General features: G+C 44.7%; 1 protein-coding gene across 17 annotated transcripts in view; it reads right to left on the bottom strand.

The window, feature by feature from the left end:
* LOC112218283 (inositol hexakisphosphate and diphosphoinositol-pentakisphosphate kinase 1-like) overlaps positions 1-19,131 on the bottom strand; it is a 67,945-nt gene that overhangs the window by 17,740 nt on the left and 31,074 nt on the right. For 5 of the 17 annotated variants that reach the window (XM_042301289.1, XM_042301288.1, XM_042301284.1 and 2 more), the window contains 11 exons: positions 14,856-14,977; positions 14,481-14,663; positions 13,530-13,671; positions 11,919-12,142; positions 11,393-11,520; positions 9,035-9,158; positions 8,662-8,769; positions 8,373-8,489; positions 8,152-8,289; positions 5,448-5,547; positions 3,775-3,903 (listed from right to left, as the gene is read on the bottom strand). In XM_042301289.1, the coding sequence (XP_042157223.1) occupies positions 3,775-3,903; positions 5,448-5,547; positions 8,152-8,289; positions 8,373-8,489; positions 8,662-8,769; positions 9,035-9,158; positions 11,393-11,520; positions 11,919-12,142; positions 13,530-13,671; positions 14,481-14,663; positions 14,856-14,977 (1,515 nt within the window). Of the gene's footprint in view, positions 1-1,693; positions 1,757-3,415; positions 3,508-3,774; positions 3,904-5,447; positions 5,548-8,151; positions 8,290-8,372; positions 8,490-8,661; positions 8,770-9,034; positions 9,159-11,392; positions 11,521-11,918; positions 12,143-13,529; positions 13,672-14,480; positions 14,664-14,855; positions 14,978-19,131 lie in introns of those variants that run through there. The other 12 variants (XM_042301287.1, XM_042301285.1, XM_042301294.1 and 9 more) reach the window with 6 other exon arrangements.

Below are 19,131 nucleotides of genomic sequence, written 5' to 3'. Positions count from 1 at the left end.
AAGGAAGAGCAAGGCCCAGAGTCGGCAGGTTGAATCTACATAAACCAAGCTACAGAAGAAGTCCCAACACATGTATATTTGTTCACTGTCGAACAATGTTGTGCACAAATGCTCACCACTGTTATTTTCCCCCCATCGTAGCAGCGCAGCTCCAATAGGTTGGGACAAATCTGACTGCCATCAAAGGGTTCATCCATGCATGACGAACCCATCCAACCCACTGGATGGTACACTGCTGCCTGGACACCTAGGCCATGCCAAGTACCAATATCTTTAATAGCGCACAGCAAAGTACATAGCAACAAGACTAGCTTGAGACCAGGAAAAGAGATGGGAGAAATGAACGGTAGGTCAATCCCCCCCCTCAATCCCCCTCCCCCAAGGTGGGGCATTCTTGAAAACAGAAGTTTCCGATGATTAAGTGACGTGGACACATAAGGCAACACACATACGGCAATATCTCTTCCACAGAACGTTGTAATGTGAATGCCCTTTTCTGTCAATCACCAAGTGGTACAGCCACATTTGAACGCCAAAACATGAATTAAAATGAAAGGAATAGACTCAACCCTCCATCACCCATCATTTGGATACTATTATTCCGTAGGTTTAGCACAAACTCCGTTTTCAGTGGGTCAAACTGAAAGGTCTATCGCGAGTCGAACAAGAGATTTGACAGTCATTTCACGAGTAAAAAGTTGTTTTTTTAAGGCTATTCATTTGCTTTAAACACGGGTTATCCTAATCTAAAAGTAGACTGGAATGGTGGAGGGGCTAATCGTCTCGCCAGAGAATGGGTTTGAATGAACAAATAGGAGCATGTGAGGATAAGGAATATGTGTTCCCAGCAACACATGGTGATATATCGGAGGGGATATATTCCATATACAAACACTGAGTGTACGAAACATGCTCTTCCCATGACATAGACCGACCAGGTGAAAAGCTATGATCCCTTATTGACGTCACCGGTTTAATCCACTTCAAAATCGGTGTGGATGAAGGGAAAGAGACAGGTTAACAAAGGATTTTTTTTTAATGAACTGAGACATGGATTGTGTATGTGTGCCATTTAGACGGTGAATGGGCGAGACAAAAGATTTAAGTGCCTTTGAACGGGGATATGGTAGTTAATTGGTGCTTGAGGCCACCGGTTTGTGTCAAGAACCGCAACGCTGCTGGGCTTCTCACTCAACAGTTTCCCGTGTGTATAAAGAATGGTCCACCACCAAAAGGACATCCAGCCAACTTGACACAACTGTGGGAAGCATCGGAGTCAACACAGGCCAGCATCCCTGTGGAACGCTTTCGACACCTTGTAGAGTCCATGCCCCGAGAAATTGAGGCTGTTCGAGGGCAAAAGTGGTTGCAATTCAATATTAGGAAGGAGTTCCTAATGTTTTGTACACTCAGTGTATATCCATCCTGTAGGAAAATGGTGGATCAGATGTTAACAGATAAATGCAGTGTAGAGGCCGGTAAACACAGATGTCGCTAAGAATGAACGTTGAAACCAAACAGATGGAGACAGGACGTCTTGTGAAGTAGAAACTCAAGAGAAATTGAGATCTTGATATGGATGTAATTACGCAGCCAATTTCAAACCCAAAATAGTTCCCCCCCCGAAAGACATGCAAGATATAAAAGGGAAACTAAGGAGGGATGAGGTATACTTGAAAAAAGACAGACATACCGTTAGTCGGATGCCTGGCAAAAGACACAGAAAATCTCTTTACTGCTGGCATAGAGAACAGCTCTGAGGAAATAAGAAGGGTACCTGGCGTTACTGGGGATACATGCTACCTGTGCACATGCCTGTATCTAGTGTGAGTGCATATGTACCTACGTGTGAGTTTTCCTGACCACTGTGTCTTTAAACAAATAGATTTATTTATTTAACTAGGCAAGTCAGTTAAGAACAAATTCTTATTTACAGTGACGGCCTACCCACACCCTAACGACGCTGGGCCAATTGTGCGCCGCCCTATGGGACTCCCAATCACGGCCGGTTGTGATACAGCCTGGAATCAAACCAGGGTCTGTAGTGACGCCTCTAGTACCCGAGATGCAGTGCCTTAGACCGCTGCGCCACTCGGGAGCCCAAGTAGTTCCTCTCTATAATGCTGCAGCTATGTACGGTGTATGTGTGCCTGTGTGTGGTCAGTGATATGCAGCATGGGAAGGCAGCATGGAAGAAGGGGTAATGAAGGAACAATGGAGAACGTGGATGGGATGGAAAAGCAAATGATAACTCAATTGTGGTTGTTTTGAATGGAGACAGAGGACTGACATTTGCGCAAGTCACCAATAGCCTAAAATGTACTTAAATCTTCAATCTTTCTGGAACAGTCTTTCGAGTCTAAGAATATGCTACGACAAAATGATCTGGAAAGGAAACATCCAGTGATGGCAACTGAGATTTAACATCCACCTCTATTACAATAGTGTAACCATCTGGATTTGAGAGCTGTGACTGTAAACACAATCATTGCTCATTTGTCTTTGTAACATACCACTACCTTTGGCCAGCATTATGTGTGTGTGTGTGAGTGAGTGAGTGAGTGAGTGAGTGAGTGAGTGAGTGAGTGAGTGAGTGAGTGAGTGAGTGAGAGATTGCAAAAACAGAGACAAAACCCCCATCACCAGAGAAAAGCCTTGGTGTTATTCTAAACCCCGCACATCTCTAGTCTCATACAAGCAAAAGATGTAACATCTTCAAGCATAATATCAAAGCGACCGTTTCTTAACGTGTACCTAATATCGAGTATACGGTGAAAACAAAGTGCACAGTGACACCCATTGGACAAAACGGGCACTTCAATCCGCATTGGAACAATTGTTCCTCTTCACATGCAGGTGGCAGGTCATTTGGTCTTCATATTACATACTGTGCAGTTACTATCAGGGCGCTCGCTGATCTGATGACGAGAGGTAGGTGTCAGCTTTTGGATTAAATTAAGCCAATCTTTGTGCTCCAACATTTCAAGCCATATGCCCTGATGAAAACATGTGCGATAATCAGAGTTCAATTTAGACGAGGACACCCTGGTGGCTATAATAATAGTCAACTCACCATTTCACTCTATAGTGAGCCAGGAAATTGTGGTATGCAAGTGGGAATTATGCAATGCTGGATTAATGGATCTCAAGGTAGATTTCAAGCCTTCGCTTCCTTAAATAAGGGATTATTACAGTAACTTCCCTGTTGATTAACACATCATTTTACCCCCTAGTTATGACATGCACACTGATACAGAATATATACAATAGACGAGATTTACTTAGCAGCCTAATCACACACCGGTTATGTCATGTAATCAAAGGGAACCCATGTTGCTTTGATTAGGAGAAGCAGGATTACTGGTCATGGGTAACGCATTTGATTGCGCGCAATCCAATACCAATCCATGCATGCAATGTATAATAAAACCTAAATTCTTAGCATATAATCACAATTGTGGTCCATGCTCATGCTGTTGGGGGGGACCACTCGAGCAGAGGATTGTCCTAGAGGCAGAAGGATAGAGGGGGGAAAGGAGGGCTCACAGATCATTTGGGTGATCAAATAACGTCTTGTCCACCAAGGTTGGAAAGGAGAGTAAAGAGTGTTTGAGCAGGAACTAAAAATGGCAGATATGGCGGACATTTGACATTTTTTACTTTTTTATCTTTTTCTTTTTTTTACGGGCACCGTACGGCATTTTCAGCGTCCATTTGAAAAGACAGGAGATAGATAGCGGTCGATAGAGAGAGATGGAGAGAGGAAGGACGTACCATCTCCAAAAGGCAAACCGGGGGACAGGGGGGGTTTGCGGTGGTGGGTGCGGACGTAGTCCCGCAGGTTGGGGGCGCTAGAGGACACCCCCAGGACAGAGGCACTGAAGAGGCCCGAGCACAGGGACCCTGTTGTGGAAGAACCGCGGGGTGGGAGAGAGGAGGGGAATGGGGGGGGTTGTTAGTACTCATTGCACACCATGCGGTTCTTAATAAGAGCAGTTCAGTGTGTGTGCCTGTGTGTGTTTATGAATAGAGTGGAGCACACAAACGGAGACCACTCCTAACACCGGGACCCTAACCCCTCCTAAAAGAAAAATAGATAAAGCCTCTCCTTAAGGTCTCCTGGGAAAGGAGACTGCCTCAAGGCTTTACACTTCTATGGACAACTGGTAGGACCACAGACAAAGGATGACATAGATTTAAGAAATAAGGGGTCTTTTTAGTGTGAATACAATGCAATACGAGACTTATGAGAACCTAATTAACAAAGTGGTCAAGGACTGTGGGGACAGAAACATTGCTATTGTCACAATGAACATAGGTTTTTCTATAACCATCCGCTCAATTCCTACAGCAGTTGGAATAGAAATAGTCACAGCAGAATAAGAATGCGCCTTTGTTTACCCCTTTATTCTGGTCTAAGCTGTGCTGGAATCGGTGGTTTTTGGTGGGATGCAGGGACAGCGACAACATTTGAATGGTCATTTCAAATACAGGTTGACATAATTGAACAAGCGTGGTGCATACAGTACAGTAGGAGTATGGAAAAGCAGTGGAGAACGCACGCACGAGTCAAACCAACCTCAGCCCAGGTTCACATCAATGAGAAAACATGTTTTTTCCCCCCCGAAGTATCCGTTGCACACTTTTATTTGTTTTATAAAGGGCATAGTAAGGTGTGATTATCACAGTGTTAGAAAGTGGCTGGGGGTAACAAGCACCTCCAAAATCCACGCACGGGGGACTAATTGTATCTGCGGTTATATTGAATCAACTTGTGGAAGTTTCCTTGCTTCTCTTGACAGATTAATGTAAATGGAGACAGACTGGAACAGCATCCGGGGGGGGCTCTGCGGCCCAGACCCCCATATATAGAGCCCTATTGGCAGGAGAGGTCCTTGGTGGTGGGGCTCTAAGGCTACGTCCCAAATGGCCCCCTATTCCGTACATAGTCCAGTACTTTTGACCAGGCCCATGGTAGCGCACGATAAAGGGAATAGGGGGGGGGCATTTGGGACACAGCCTAAGATGCATTCTCTCCACCGACTCTCCATTGACCTCTGGCCTACATAGTCTAAGCCTGGGAGCTTTGGCTGCCGGACCTACCTACCACTATGGAGTCACGGCAGCTATGCAGCCATCAGAAAGAGAGAGGAAGAAAAGGAGCGAGAGGGAGAGCGTGAGAGAGAGACAAAGAGGGAGGGAAAACAGACAGAACGAGAGAGAGAGAGAGAGAGAGAGAGAGAGAGGGAAAGAGAGAGAGAGGGAAAGAGAGAGAGAGGGGTGAGAGAACGAGATGGCCGGAGAGAGAACGAGACAGAGAACGAGAGAGCAAGCGAGACACAGAGAGAGAGGTCATACACATGACCCAAAGAGATTAGTGAGCGCTGATGACAGCGTTGCTGAAATATGACAGTGGCAGCAGTGGTTGGCAGAAACCAGATACCCACCTAGGCCAGTCGGTTTGATCTCAGGGGACTGGCGCGAGCAGGAGGGGAAGAGGCGGTAGGAGGCGCCCTTGGAGGAGCCGGGGGAGGTCTCGGAGAGGACCTGGGTGGGGACAGGGAGATTGTCACAGTGCGACAGACCGAGACAGAGAGACAAACAGCTGACACTTAGACAGGTAGCGAAATAACCAAGCAGTCACTAATGGAGACATCAAATCAAATGTTATTAGTCACATGTGCCGAATACAACAGGTGTAGGTAGACCTTACAGTGAAATGCTTACCTACGAGCCCGACAGTGCAGTTTCAAAAAATACAGATAAGAATAAGAGATAAAAGTAACAAGTCATTAAAGAGGAGCAGTAAAAAATAACAATATATACAGGGGGGTGCGCCGGTACAGAGTCAATGTGCGGGGGCACCTGTTAGTTAAGGTAGTATGTACATTTGAAGTCGGAAGTTTACATACACCTTAGCCAATTACATTTCAACTCAGCTTTTCAAAATTCCTGACATTTTATCCTAGTAGAAATGCCCTGTCTGTCTTAGGTCAGTTAGGATCACCACTTTATTTTAAGAATGTGAAATCTCAGAATAATAGCAGAGAATGATTATTTCAGCTTTTATTTTTTCATCACATTCACAGTGGGTCAGAAGTTTACATACACTCAATTGGTATTTGGTAGCATTGCCTTTAAATTGTTTAACTTGGGTCAAACGTTTTGGGTAGCCTTCCACAAGCTTCCCACAATAAGTTGGGTGAATTTTAGCCCATTCGTCCTGACAGACCTGGTGTAATTGAGTCAGGTTTGTAGGCCTCCTTGCTCGCACACGCTTTTCAGTTCTGCCCAAAAAATTGTATAGGGTTGAGGTCAAGGCTTTGTGCTGGCCACTCCAATACCTCGACTTAGTTTTCCTTAAGCCATTTTGACACAACTTTGGAAGTATGCTTGGGGTCATTGTCCATTTGGAAGACCCATTTGCGACCAAGCTTTAACTTCCTGACTGATGTCTTGAGATGTTGCTTCAATATATCCACATCATTTTCCTGCCTCGTGACGCCATCTATTTTGTGAAGTGCACCAGTCCTCCTGCAGCAAAGAACCCTAACAAAATTATGCTGCCGCCCCCGTGCTTCACGGTTGGGATGGTGTTCTTCGGCTTGCAAGCCTCATCCTTTTTCCTCCAAACACATTATGGCAAACAGTTCTATTTTTGTTTCATCAGACCAGAGGACGTTTCTCCAAAATGTATGATCTTTGGCCCCATGTGCAGTTGCAAACCATAGTCTGGCTTCTTCCTTGCTGAGCAGCCTTTCAGGTTATGTCGATATAGGACTCGTTTTACCGTGGATATAGATACTTTTGTTCCGGTTTCCTCCAGCGTCTTCACAAGGTCCTTTGCTGTTGTCCTGGGATTGATTTGCACTTTTTGCACCAAAGTACGTTCATCTCTAGGAGACAGAACGCATCTCTTTCCTGAGCTGTATGACGGCTGTGTGGTCCCATGGTGTTTGTACTTGCATACTATTGTTTGTACAGATGAACGTGGTACCTACAGGCATTTGGAAATTGCTCCCAAGAATGAACCAGACTTGTGGAGGTCTACACATTTTTTTCCTGAGGTCTTGGCTGATTTCTTTTGATTTTCCAATGATGTCAAGTAAAGAGTTTGAAGGTAGGCCTTGAAATTCATCCACAGGTACACCTCCAATTGCCTCAAATGTTGTAAATTAGCATATCAGAAGCTTATAAAGCCATGACATCATTTTCTGAAAAAGGCACAGTCAAGTTAGTGTATGTAAACTTCTGACCCACTGGAATTGTGATACAGTGTATTATAAGTGAAATAATCTGTCTAAACAATTGTTGGAAAAATTACCTGTGTCATGCACAAAGTAGATGTCCTAACAGACTTGCCAAAACTATAGTTTGTTAACAAGACATTTGTGGAGTGGTTGAAAAACGAGTTAATGACTCCGACCTAAGTACGCAAACTTCATACTTCAACTGTACATGTAGGTAGAGTTAATTAAAGTGACTATGCATAGATGACAACAGAGTGGCAGGCAGTGGTGTGGAGAGGGGACAATGTGAATAATCTGGGTAGCCATTTGACTAGATGTTCAGGAGCCTTCCGGTGCAACTGGTGCTGTCATGCATGTTTCAGTGTTATTTTTGCCTAATCAAGGATAGCAGAGCATAGAAGTTTGTATGCGTCTCTGTGTGAGGAGTATAGGTGGTCCAGAGTTCTTTTCCCTCTGGCTGCACATTTAACATGTTGATAGAAATTAGGTAAAACTGGTCTCCATTCATTTGTAAAAACAGACGCATTACTTTACTAAAGAATCCACTAATAGGGACGGGCTACACAGGGCGTTAAAAATACTATGTAGCCTGAGAAGCGTTGGATTTCCGTAAAGTATTACAAAATTAAGGTTTGTCTCTTTCTATGTGGGTTTGGATTCAAACAGGCCTATCCCAGCAATACAATATCTGAACAGATGAAAGCTGTGCCTGGGTTATGTTTATGATTAGTAACTCAAACAGGTAGGAACTACCTGGACTTATTCAATCAGAAACAACAAAAAATATTTTCCATTGCAAACTGTTTTCCGTTGCGTGCACCAAAAAGACACCACCCTAAATGTGGAATACACTCAATTTGGGACAGGGGACACAATAACTGACATGGCCCTGATCAAGTACCTCCATGGAGCCAGTCTTGCGGTTGCGTATCATGGGTGATCTTCTGATGCTGATTAGCTCAGAGAGAGGCAGGGCCCGGTCAGGCTCGTCCTGTGATAGGTCCTCCAGACTGCCTTGGTTGGTCTGCTTCTCCTGGTTCTGGATTGGATTAAAGAGACAGATGAGGGGGGGGGGCTGTGGACAGACACACCCACCCCCACCCACACAGACACCCCACAGACCTCAGCGGAGGCTGGGCGGAAGCCAAAGCCCAGAGGGACGTTCTCCTCGTCCTCACAGCTCTTCACCCCGGGACTGAAGTGGAGCTCCACGTGGAAACGCTCCTCTGAGCCGGGGTCCTGTTCAACACACACACAGAAACACAAAACAGAAGCACTGATGCTATACGACAGAGCGAGGGAGTGAGAGGAAGAGACACATACCGACAGGATGGTACAGTAATGGTACCAGGTGCAGTAATACTTCAGAAAGAAAAGACGACTGACATAGGGACAGAGAGGCCTAACTGACCTTGTTGTTATCCTCATACAGCATGATGACTATCTGAGTCATGTAGTTGAGTTCAGAGACGGCACTGAGGTAATCCATGGCCTGTTTCCACTGCTGGTCCTTCACCTCCTGTCACACACGCAAACACACAACATTATAACCAGAGAAAACTACACCGGAAAAAATATTTTCTGATTTTAAACCCAAGTCTGCAATATTCATGACCTTAAGTGTAGTATCACAATTGGTACTTCAAGTGAACTATCCCTTTACAACAACTAACCTGACCCCAGATCTGTTTGTGCCATCTTGACAACTCCTAAGCTATGATCATTGTCACTATTATCATGCCAACTAGATTTGGGACCAGGCTACTTTAACAGTGACAACGTACATCCAGTAGTCCGCCGTAGCGGAAGATGCTGAGCAGCGAGTGGACGTGGCTCTCGCTGGTGAAATAGAGGCGGGTCCGGACGTGACGCCCTGGAGACATGACCCCCCGCGAGTACCTGAACCACCAGAGGGAATGAAAGACAAAGGGTGATCACTTACGGGGGCTCTAGAGACACACCTCAATGGCGGGTTTACTGGATAGAAACTGAACCTGGGACAGTGGTACATAGCCAGACCTGGTCCTAGGAAAGTGGAACTCACTCCCCAACATGGTGTTATAAGAACTGCTCCTAGGGCGACCGCGGTCCCAATACTATTTCATACTATTGATTGCAAATACTGTCACATACATTTTTAGGTAAGTATTTAATTAGAAAATACAAGTAGAATATTGGAAATAAGTGTATTTTCAAATACAGATATTTAAGTACTCTGTTTGGTCCTAGGGGTATTTGAAATGCATTTGGAAATCATTTTAAAATATTCAACTATCAAATAAAATTTTATTTATTTGTCACATTCGCTATAGAATAGGTGTAGACCTTACTGTGAAATGCTTATTTTACAAGCCCTTAACCAACAATGCAGAGTAAGGAAATGCTAATTAAACTAAAGTTTCAAAAAAAGTAACATAATAAAATAATAACCAGGGAGTCGATGTGCGGGGGTACGGGTTAGTAGAGGTAATTGAGGTCATATGTACATGTAGGTAGGGGTAAAGTGACTATGCATAGACAGAGTAGCAGCAGCTTCGGTACGGCTTGCGGTACCAGAGAGAACAGTCTATGACTAGGGCCTTCCTCTGACACCGCCTGGTATAGAGGTCCTGGATGGCAGGAAGCTTGGCCCCAGTGATGTACTGGGCCGTACGCACTACCCTCTGTAGCGCCTTGCGGACGGATGCCGAGCAGTTGCCATACCAGGCGGCGATGCAACCAGTCAGGTTGCAGGATGCTCTCGTTGGTGCATCTGTAGAACTTTTTGAGGATCCATGCCAAATCTTTTCAGTCTACTGAGGGGGAATAGGCGTTGTTGTGACCTCTTTACGACTGACTTGGTATGGTTGGACCACTAGAGCCCCGTCGATGTGAATGTGGGCATGTCTCAGTGTTTAGAGTAAAGGTGGTCCAGCTTTTGTCCCCTCTGGTGGTCTGCACATGTGACACGCTAATAGAAATGAGGTAAAACGGATTTAAGTTTTCCTGCATTAAAGGCTGGGATATGTAGGCCGTCATCAATGCTGGGTGACTGATGTGGTGTATTTTCTATTCCAGTCTGTGCAAACAAAGCAGTCCTGTAGTTTAGCATCTTCATGGCCCTGCTTAAATTCTTGCTTTTAAGCAGGAATCAGGAGGATAGCAGATTTGCCAAATGGAGGGCGAGGGAGAGCTGAGTGCGGTCTTCGTGCCAGCATCAGTTTGTGGTGGTAAATAGACAGTGGTAAATTTGTGGTGGTAAATAGACAGCTACAGATGAAAATTCTCCTGGTAAATAGCGTGGTCTACAGCTTATGAGGTACTCTACCTCAGTTGAGCAAAACCTAGAGACTTCCTTAATATTAGAGATCACGCACCAGCTGTTATTGACAAATAGACACAGACCACCACCCTTCGTCTTACTGGGACGTAGCGGTCGTCTTGCAGCTGCATGGATTTAAAAACAACAACGTATTTTACCTTTATTTCAACTAGGCAAGTCAGTTAAGAACAAATTCTTATTTAACCTTAACGACGCTGGGCCAATTGTGCGCCGCCCTATGGGACTCCCAATCATGGCCGGTTGTGATACAACCTGGAATCGAACCACGGTCTGTAGTGACGCCTCTAGCACTGAGATGCAGTGCCTTAGACCGCTGCGCTACAAGGGAGCCCTGGAAAACCAGCCAACTGTATATTATCCATGTCGTCGTTCAGCCACAACTCGGGGAAACATAAGATATTATAGTTTTTATGGTCCCGTTGATAGGATAGTCCCGAACAGAGCTCATCCAGTTTATTCTCCAATGATTGCATGCTGGCCAATAGGATGGATGGTACAGGTGGGTTACCCACTCGTAGACTAATTCTCACAAGGCACCCAGATATGTGCCCTTTGTATCAGTGTCTCTTCATTCGAATGATGGGGATTTGGGCCTGGTCCGGGAGCAGCAATCCTTTGCGTCCGACTGATTAAAAAAAAATCTTTGTCCAGCGGTACACACCCATTATAACAGGGATCTAATAAGAACTCGGGCTCAGACAATGGACAAAGACAGTGTGGGACCAACTGCAGCACAGTGATGAGTATCTATAATAACAACTGATCCTAGATCAGTGGCACCGAGCCACAGACCGTGGTCACAGGTGGCACTGCAACTCACAGTGGGTGCAGCTTGTTGACGGCCTCGTCCTCGTGGGTCCTCTGCAGGTCTAGCTGGATCTTCTTCATCAAGGGCAGGCAGTAGGCCTGGGCAATGTCCATCTTCTCTGGCTTATTGATGCCATACTCCTGGAGAGAGAAACAGAACAATTTCATGCTCAAAGATGTTACTTCGGTTGATCATTTTCTGGCAGGTTCCTAAAACTGTAATTTCATAGCCAGGCTTACTGTACTTGAAGGGATAGCAAAGTAAGCTTAGTCGGCATTACGCATTTGAAAAGGAAACGATAAAGAGTAAGAAAGAAGCATCTTGAGCCATAATCATCCTCAGAGACTGAGGGGACGGGAGTCTAAAGTAACACGCTGGTCAAAAATTCTTCCCTCTGTGTGTGTTCACGTTTCTCTATCCAACAAGGAGCAAAGAAATGTTCAGGAGTCATGCTCCCCGCTTGATAGGTCGAGACCACTGCCATAGTCCCCGTTTGCGCAGGTAAACGTGAACGTGTGGGTATTCGTCTTCCCCTCACCTGAGGTATGACGATGTCGGCCAGGGCACGGGACAGCCTGAACAGCTCCAGTGTGTCCTCCAGGCCCAGCGTGGCGTTGTGCTGCGTGTCGTACTTCACACAGTCGTAGATGTCTGGGATCTTACTGATGTCGTAGCGGCCGCTCTTATTCCGGAAGTCCCTTTCCAGCTTGGACCAGCGCTGCAGCATCAGCTCCAGGGTCTCACTGTGGTACAGCTGCAGGTCTGGGAACAGGAAAGGACTTAGCTTACAGCAGACAGTTAGCGTAGGTTACACTAGACAGGAATTCAATTGATGAAATAACACGTATGGACTCGTATAGTAACCAAAACAAAAGTGTTAAATCAAAAAATATTTTATATTTTTCAAAGTAGCCACCTTGATGACAGCTTCACCTGGAATGCTTTTCCAACAGTTCCCATATATACTGAGCACTTGTTGGCTGATTTTCCTTCATCCCAAACCATCTCAAATTGGGTTGAAGTCAGGTGATTGTGGAGGCCAAGTCATCTGATGCAGCACTCCATCACACTCCTTCTTGGTCAAATAGCCCTTACACAGACTGGAGGTGTTTTGGGTCATGACTGGGAATACAGATATGCATCTGTTGGTCACAGATACTTTTATAAAAAATAATTTAAAAAAGGGCCCCAAAGGATCTTGTCACAGTATCTGTGTATTCAAGTTGCCATCAATAAAATGCAATTGTGTTTATTGTAGCTTATGCCTGCCAAAAAAAAACATAATCCCACCACCAAGGGGCACTCTCTACACTACGATGACATCAGCAAACCGCTCGCCCACATGACAGCGGTTGTGAGGCCAGTTGGACATACTGTAAAACTAGCTAAAACGATGTTGGAGGCGGCTTATGGTAGAGAAATGTATATTCAATTCTCTGGCAACAGCTCTGGTGGACATTCCTGTAGTCACTATGCTAACTGCACGCTCCCTCAAAACATCTGTGGAAAGGTGTTTTAAAACTGCACATTTTAGACTGGCCTTTTATTGTCCCCAGGACAAGGTGCACCTGTGTAATGATTATGCTGTTAAATCAGCTTCTTGATATGCCACACCTGTCATATGGATGGATTCTCTTGCCAAAGGAGAAATGCTCACTAACAGGGATAAATAAAGTTGTGCATAACATTTGAGAGAAATATGATTTTATATTTCTGGGATCTAATATTTCAGCTCATGAAATATGGGACCAACGCTTCATATGTAGCATTTATATTTCTGTTCAGTGTATATCACATTAGCAAAATGTAAACAAAACTGGAGAAACCCATTTTGAGGTATATTTTTGACACGACGGCATTCCCGATAGCTAGCAAAAGAGTGTAGGAGCGGTAGATAACTAACCGTCAATAACTTTAGCTAGCTAGCTAAGTAACTTCTCTATCGAACGGAGGTAAAACAATTCACTTATTTACAGTTGGCTAGTTAGCTTCCGCACCGCTCTTTGGTAGCAAATGTAACAGTGAATCCAGACCTGGAAAGCAGTCTCCACTAATGTTTACATTTTGACCTATTAGGAATGGGTCAAAAAGTCTTATAATCGGACAATAAAGTATTTAAATTCCAGTCAATTCTAAACAGAGAACAGACCTGCAGATTTGGGGTCCTCGAGCCTTTTGCGGATCTGGGAGGTGAGTCTCTGGATGAGGGCGTAGACCTGGTCACACGTCCTCACTGGGTTCCCTATGATCTTCATGGAGTTGACCAGAGAGGGGCTGCCTGTAGGGGCCAGCTGCAGCACATAGTAACAGTCACATGCTATTACAGTGGTACAAATCGTGCAGCACTTAATGGAACTCTGCAATGCCAGTGTTGGTATCCATAACAGGTAGTGTTGAAATGTTACGTGAGACTCTGGAGATTGACAGTAATGGCATGATCAGTTGAAGGCGGTACAGTAAGGAATGGATAGGAAACAGGATGGTAGATTAAAAACAATCAAATCTCAAAAACACTTTTCAAGGACTGCTCAAGTTGATGGAATTGTCAATGGAGCCTCACATCAGTGCAACGGGTGACCATAGTTTACTTAACGCCAGCAGTTATAATACATTATGATGCAGTTATAATACATTATGATGTAGTTATAATACATTATGATGTAGTTACTGTACAATGTATTGAAATACTTGACATGAGGCGGCAGGTTAGCCTAGTGGTTAGAGCGTTAAAAAATATAAAAATAGATAAATAAATTTAAAAATGAGCATGTCATAATGATTCTTAGTTGAATGCACATTATTATTATTGGCTCATTCATGCTTATTATAACTATTAAGGCATTACACCTGCAGGCTTTCTTTATTGAACCTTTATTTAACTATGCAAGTCAGTTAAGAACAAATGCTTATTTACAATGACGGCCTACACCCGGACGACGCTGGTCCAACACGGAGATGAAATGCCTTAGCCTGGCGCGCCACTCGGGAGCCCCGAGTTAAATGTTAACCATTTCAAAAACAGGGCTTTCCTCCTATGGCCTTTCCAAACAACGACTGGGTGGGTAGCAGTGGTCTCGATGACGGAATCTACAGACTGTACCTTTTGGTAGTCTGCCTCAGTGAAGTCCTGGTCTTTCTGCATGATCTCATGGAGGCGGGCCTTCACCCTCTGCTGGCAGTCGGTCAGAGACTCACTGTCGCTGTCCAGCATGCCGTTCATGTTGGCACTCTTCACCATCTGCACCAGGATGGGAGTCAGCTCCCCCTCCAGAGCCAGCAGACCCTACACAATAAGACAGTTATGAGATATACACACACACACACTCAACAATATGTTCTGTACACAGAAAGTGGTCATACATGCAAAGGGAGAGATGTATTGACACAGAACACAAATGAAAGGAACCAGGCTTACATATACAGTGAGCATGCATCACACACACACACACACACAGACGTTGTACTGTAAACATACCTTCGCAAAAGCAGCAGCGGTCATCTGTACACGGCCTTCGTCTGAAGCGTAGATCTTGAGGTCGTGGCGGTAGGTACTGTGTAAACGAAGCAGACCACAGCCAGGAAAACCGGCATAGTCCCCTACAGGGTCACACACACACACACACACACACAGAGGGAGGAACATCAGGCTTAGAGGACATCACAGAGGAAAGGAGAGCGAGAATTAAAGGATGCCTGCCAGATGAAGCTAGTGGGAGAAGTTATAGCAGGATGGGCTCATTGTAATGACTGGAACGGAATTATTGGGAACGAGTCAAACATGTGGGTTCCATATGTTTTGACCCGTTTGATACGGTTCCAATAATTCCATTCCAGACATTTACAATGAGCCCGTCCTCCTATAGCACCTCCCACCAGCCTCCTCTGGTGCGCGCCTATGTAACAGCACAGACTGTATGTGCACAAAAACATATAGGTAGTATATATCTGCAGTTGGAGGGAGGAAACCGTGTTGATTTTGTGACAAAAAAATAAAATAAAAATATCAGTCAACTGGATTCTGTTCACCTGAAAAGGAAGGAAAGCAAGTCCTTCACATCTCTTACCTGGGATGAAAAATGGTTAAAAACACATGGAATGTGGTCGAAACCCTTAACTAACCAATTCAGTTATCATGCTCGTTTTCGTTCGGAAGTGAAACCGAAGCTACGCTGCTGGTAAACAATTCAGACAAACAATTCCAACCCATGGAGAATTGCCAGGAGCATTGTTAGTAGGAGATGATCCCGCAGTCACTGAACGGCTTCAAAACTTGCTGAGTCATGAAACTGCATTTGCAGATGACCAAACACCTTTGCTTCCTTGGATCGTCGGATCACCTCATGGACCCTTTCACACAAACCTACAGCAAAAGACATATTGTTCTTATGATAAAACCCAAACCTCCCAAGGTTCCCAGGTTAGCCAGTGGAATGGGTGAGTAGTGTAATGAGGACGATGCAGTTTGAATGTATCCATTCGTGACAGTTAACAGCGGGAGCAAAGTCCAAGCCCTTCTTACCAATAAGAGACTCGAAGCCAAGGCGCCCGCAGCTACCTTCTAGTATACAGTGCAAGAGGTAAGAAGACAAGAGCAGAATTAACAGAAAACGTTTGCTACTCTTAACACTCCTCTGTACATATATTGTTTTTTTTGTGGTAATGTTTACCCATTTTTCTCCTCAATTTCGTGGTATCCAATTGGTGGTTAGTCTTGTCCCATCGCTGCAACTCCTGTAGGGACTCGGGAGAGGCTAAGTTCGAGAGCCGTGCGTCTGACGAAACACGACCCCACCAAGCCGCATTGCTTCTTGACACATGCTCGCTTAACCCGGAAGCCAGTCGCACCAATGTGTCGGAGGAAACGCTGTACAGCTGGTGACCGAAGTCAGAGTGCATGCGCCCGGCCGCCACAAGGAGTCGCTAGAGTGCGACGGGACAAGGACATCCAAGCCGGCCAAACCCTGCCCTAACCCGGACGACGCTGTGCCAATTGTGTGCCGCCTCATGGGTCTCTCGGTCGTGGCCGGCTGCAACACAGCCCGGGATCAAACCCGGATCCGTAGTGAGGCCTCTAGCGATGCAGTGCCTTAGACCGCTGTGCCACTCGGGAGGCCCTGGTACAAAAACTATATTTTATATAAATCATTTTTTTTAAAGCATAGCAAGAAGACGGAAAAAAATGATATATAATGATATATATATATACACATACAGTGAGGGAAAAAGGTATTTGATCCCCTGCTTATTTTGTACGTTTGCCCACTGACAAAGAAATGATCCGTCTATAATTTTAATGGTAGGTTTATTTGAACAGTGAGAGACAGAATAACAACAAAAAAATCCAGAAAAACGCATGTCAAAAATGTTATAAATTGATTTGCATTTTAATGAGGGAAATAAGTATATGACCACTCTGCAAAACATTACTTAAGTACTTGGTGGTAAAACCCTTGTTGGCAATCAGAGGTCAGACATTTCTTGTAGTTGGCCACCAGGTTTGCACACATCTCAGGAGGGATTTTGTCCCACTCCTTTTCGCAGATCTTCTCCAAGTCATGAAGGTTTCGAGACTGACGTTTGGCAACTCAAACCTTCAGCTCCCTCCACAGATTTTCTATGGGATTACAGTCTGGAGACTGGCTAGGCCACTCCAGGACCTTAATGTGCTTCTTCTTGAGCCACTTCTTTGTTGCCTTGGCCATGTGTTTTGGGTCATTGTCATGCTGGAATACCCATCCACGACCCATTTTCAATGCCCTGGCTGAGGGAAGGAGGTTCTCACCCAAGATTTGACGGTACATGGGCCCGTCCATCGACCCTTTGATGCGGTGAAGTTGTTCTGTCCCCTTAGCAGAAAAGCACCCCCAAGGCATAATGTTTCCACCTCCATGTTTGACGGCGGGGATGGTGTTCTTGGGGTCATAGGCAGCATTCCTCCTCCTCCAAACTCAGCGAGTTGAGTTGATGCCAAAAGCTCCATTTTGGTCTCATCTGACCACAACACTTTCACGCAGTTGTCCTCTGAATCATTCAGATGTTCATTGGCAAACTTCAGACGGGCATGAATATGTGCTTTCTTGAGCAGGGGGACCTTGCGGGCGCTGCAGGATTTAAGTCCTTCACGGCGTAGTGTGTTACCAATTGTTTTCTTGGTGATTATGGTCCCAGCTGCCTTGAGATCATTGACAAGATCCTCCTGTGTAGTTCTGGGCTGATTCCTCATGGCTCTCATGACCATTGCAACTCCACGAGGTGAGATCTTGCATGGAGCCCCAGGCAGAGGGAGATTGACAGTTCTTTTGTGTTTCTTCCATTTGCGAATAATCGCACCAACTGTTGTCACCTTCTCACGAAGCTGCTTGGCGATGGTCTGGTAGCCCATTTCAGCCTTGTGTAGGTCTACAATCTTGTCCCTGAGATCCTAGGAGAGCTCTTTGGTCTTGGCCATGGTGGAGAGTTTGGAATCTGATTGATTGATTGCTTCTGTGGACAGGTGTCTTTTATACAGGTAACAAACTGAGATTAGGAGCACTGCCTTTAAGAGTGTGCTCCTAATCTCAGCTCGTTACCTGTATAAAAGACACCTGGCCACAGAGGCAATCAAAGAAATCAGAAATCAGAAATCTTTCTGATTGAGAGGGGGTCAAATACTTATTTCCCTCATTAAAATGCAAATCAATTTATATCATTTTTGACATGGGTTTTTCTGGATTTTTTAATTGTTATTCTGTCTCTCACTGTTCAAATAAACCTACCATTAACATTAGACTGATCATTTCTTTGTCAGTGAGCAAACGTACAAAATCAGCAGGGGATCAAATACTTTTTTCCCCCCCTCACTGTGTGTGTGTGTGTAATAATATATATATAAATCATATCGGCCCGCCGTCTAGTCATCTAAAAATAGTCACTTTCCACTTAGTTTGCTAGGCTTTGCTTGGAAGAGTAGTTTATCATGCATTGTCTAGTGTAGGTAGTATAAACTTATTTTAGAAAGCATACATGGAAAGGGAAAGCCTAATGCAGATATAGTGATGTTACTACAGTACCTTGGGATTAGAACATTACAATAAACCTGGGTATGAAAATGACACTAGGCAGGAAGGGGAAAGTGGACCTCCCTTGTACATTTGTGGACAATTCAAAATACAAAAAATATATATTTCAAAATCCTCATGTGTAAAACATGCTTGACTAATGAACAAGACCTGGCAAATTCCATGTTGAATAATCCTGCAGTGTGTTTGTGCTTAGTGTTTCATTTTTGTTCGAAATTGAGTGTGATTAACGATCATCTTTACAAGACAGTGCATCTTCTAAAATGCCCATATGCCCTTTCATTCAGAAAATCGGACTCCTCCTCTGAACCTAAAACAAAACGTGTCAATGACATGTAAAGAACAGTAACACGTGAGGTCATGGTAGAGAGCCTTTGGAGGAGGTGAAATCAGAGTGTAAATGTCAAACGGAAAGAAAGGTGTTTGTCTTCGTTTGAGATTGGATCCCCCTTCAGAATGAGAAAGGCAGGCATAAGTGACGCTGGCACAAATCCTCACCAGATCATAACGCGTTTGAGACTTGAGACTTTCCAAATCTCCCATTGACCTCAATTCATGATTTACAAAAAAAAACTGAGTTAAGCACATGGATCTCAAGTTAGCCTTTGGGACATCGTGTAAAGTCCTGAGTTTTTCCTGACCTTGTGACTTCACAAAGAGAAATTAGGGGCTCTGTAAATGTGTTACTGGATG

Source organism: Oncorhynchus tshawytscha, linkage group LG19 (genome assembly GCF_018296145.1).
Source record: "Oncorhynchus tshawytscha isolate Ot180627B linkage group LG19, Otsh_v2.0, whole genome shotgun sequence".
Lineage (NCBI taxonomy): Eukaryota > Metazoa > Chordata > Actinopteri > Salmoniformes > Salmonidae > Oncorhynchus > Oncorhynchus tshawytscha.
This window is presented reverse-complemented; position numbering and strand designations above follow the sequence as displayed.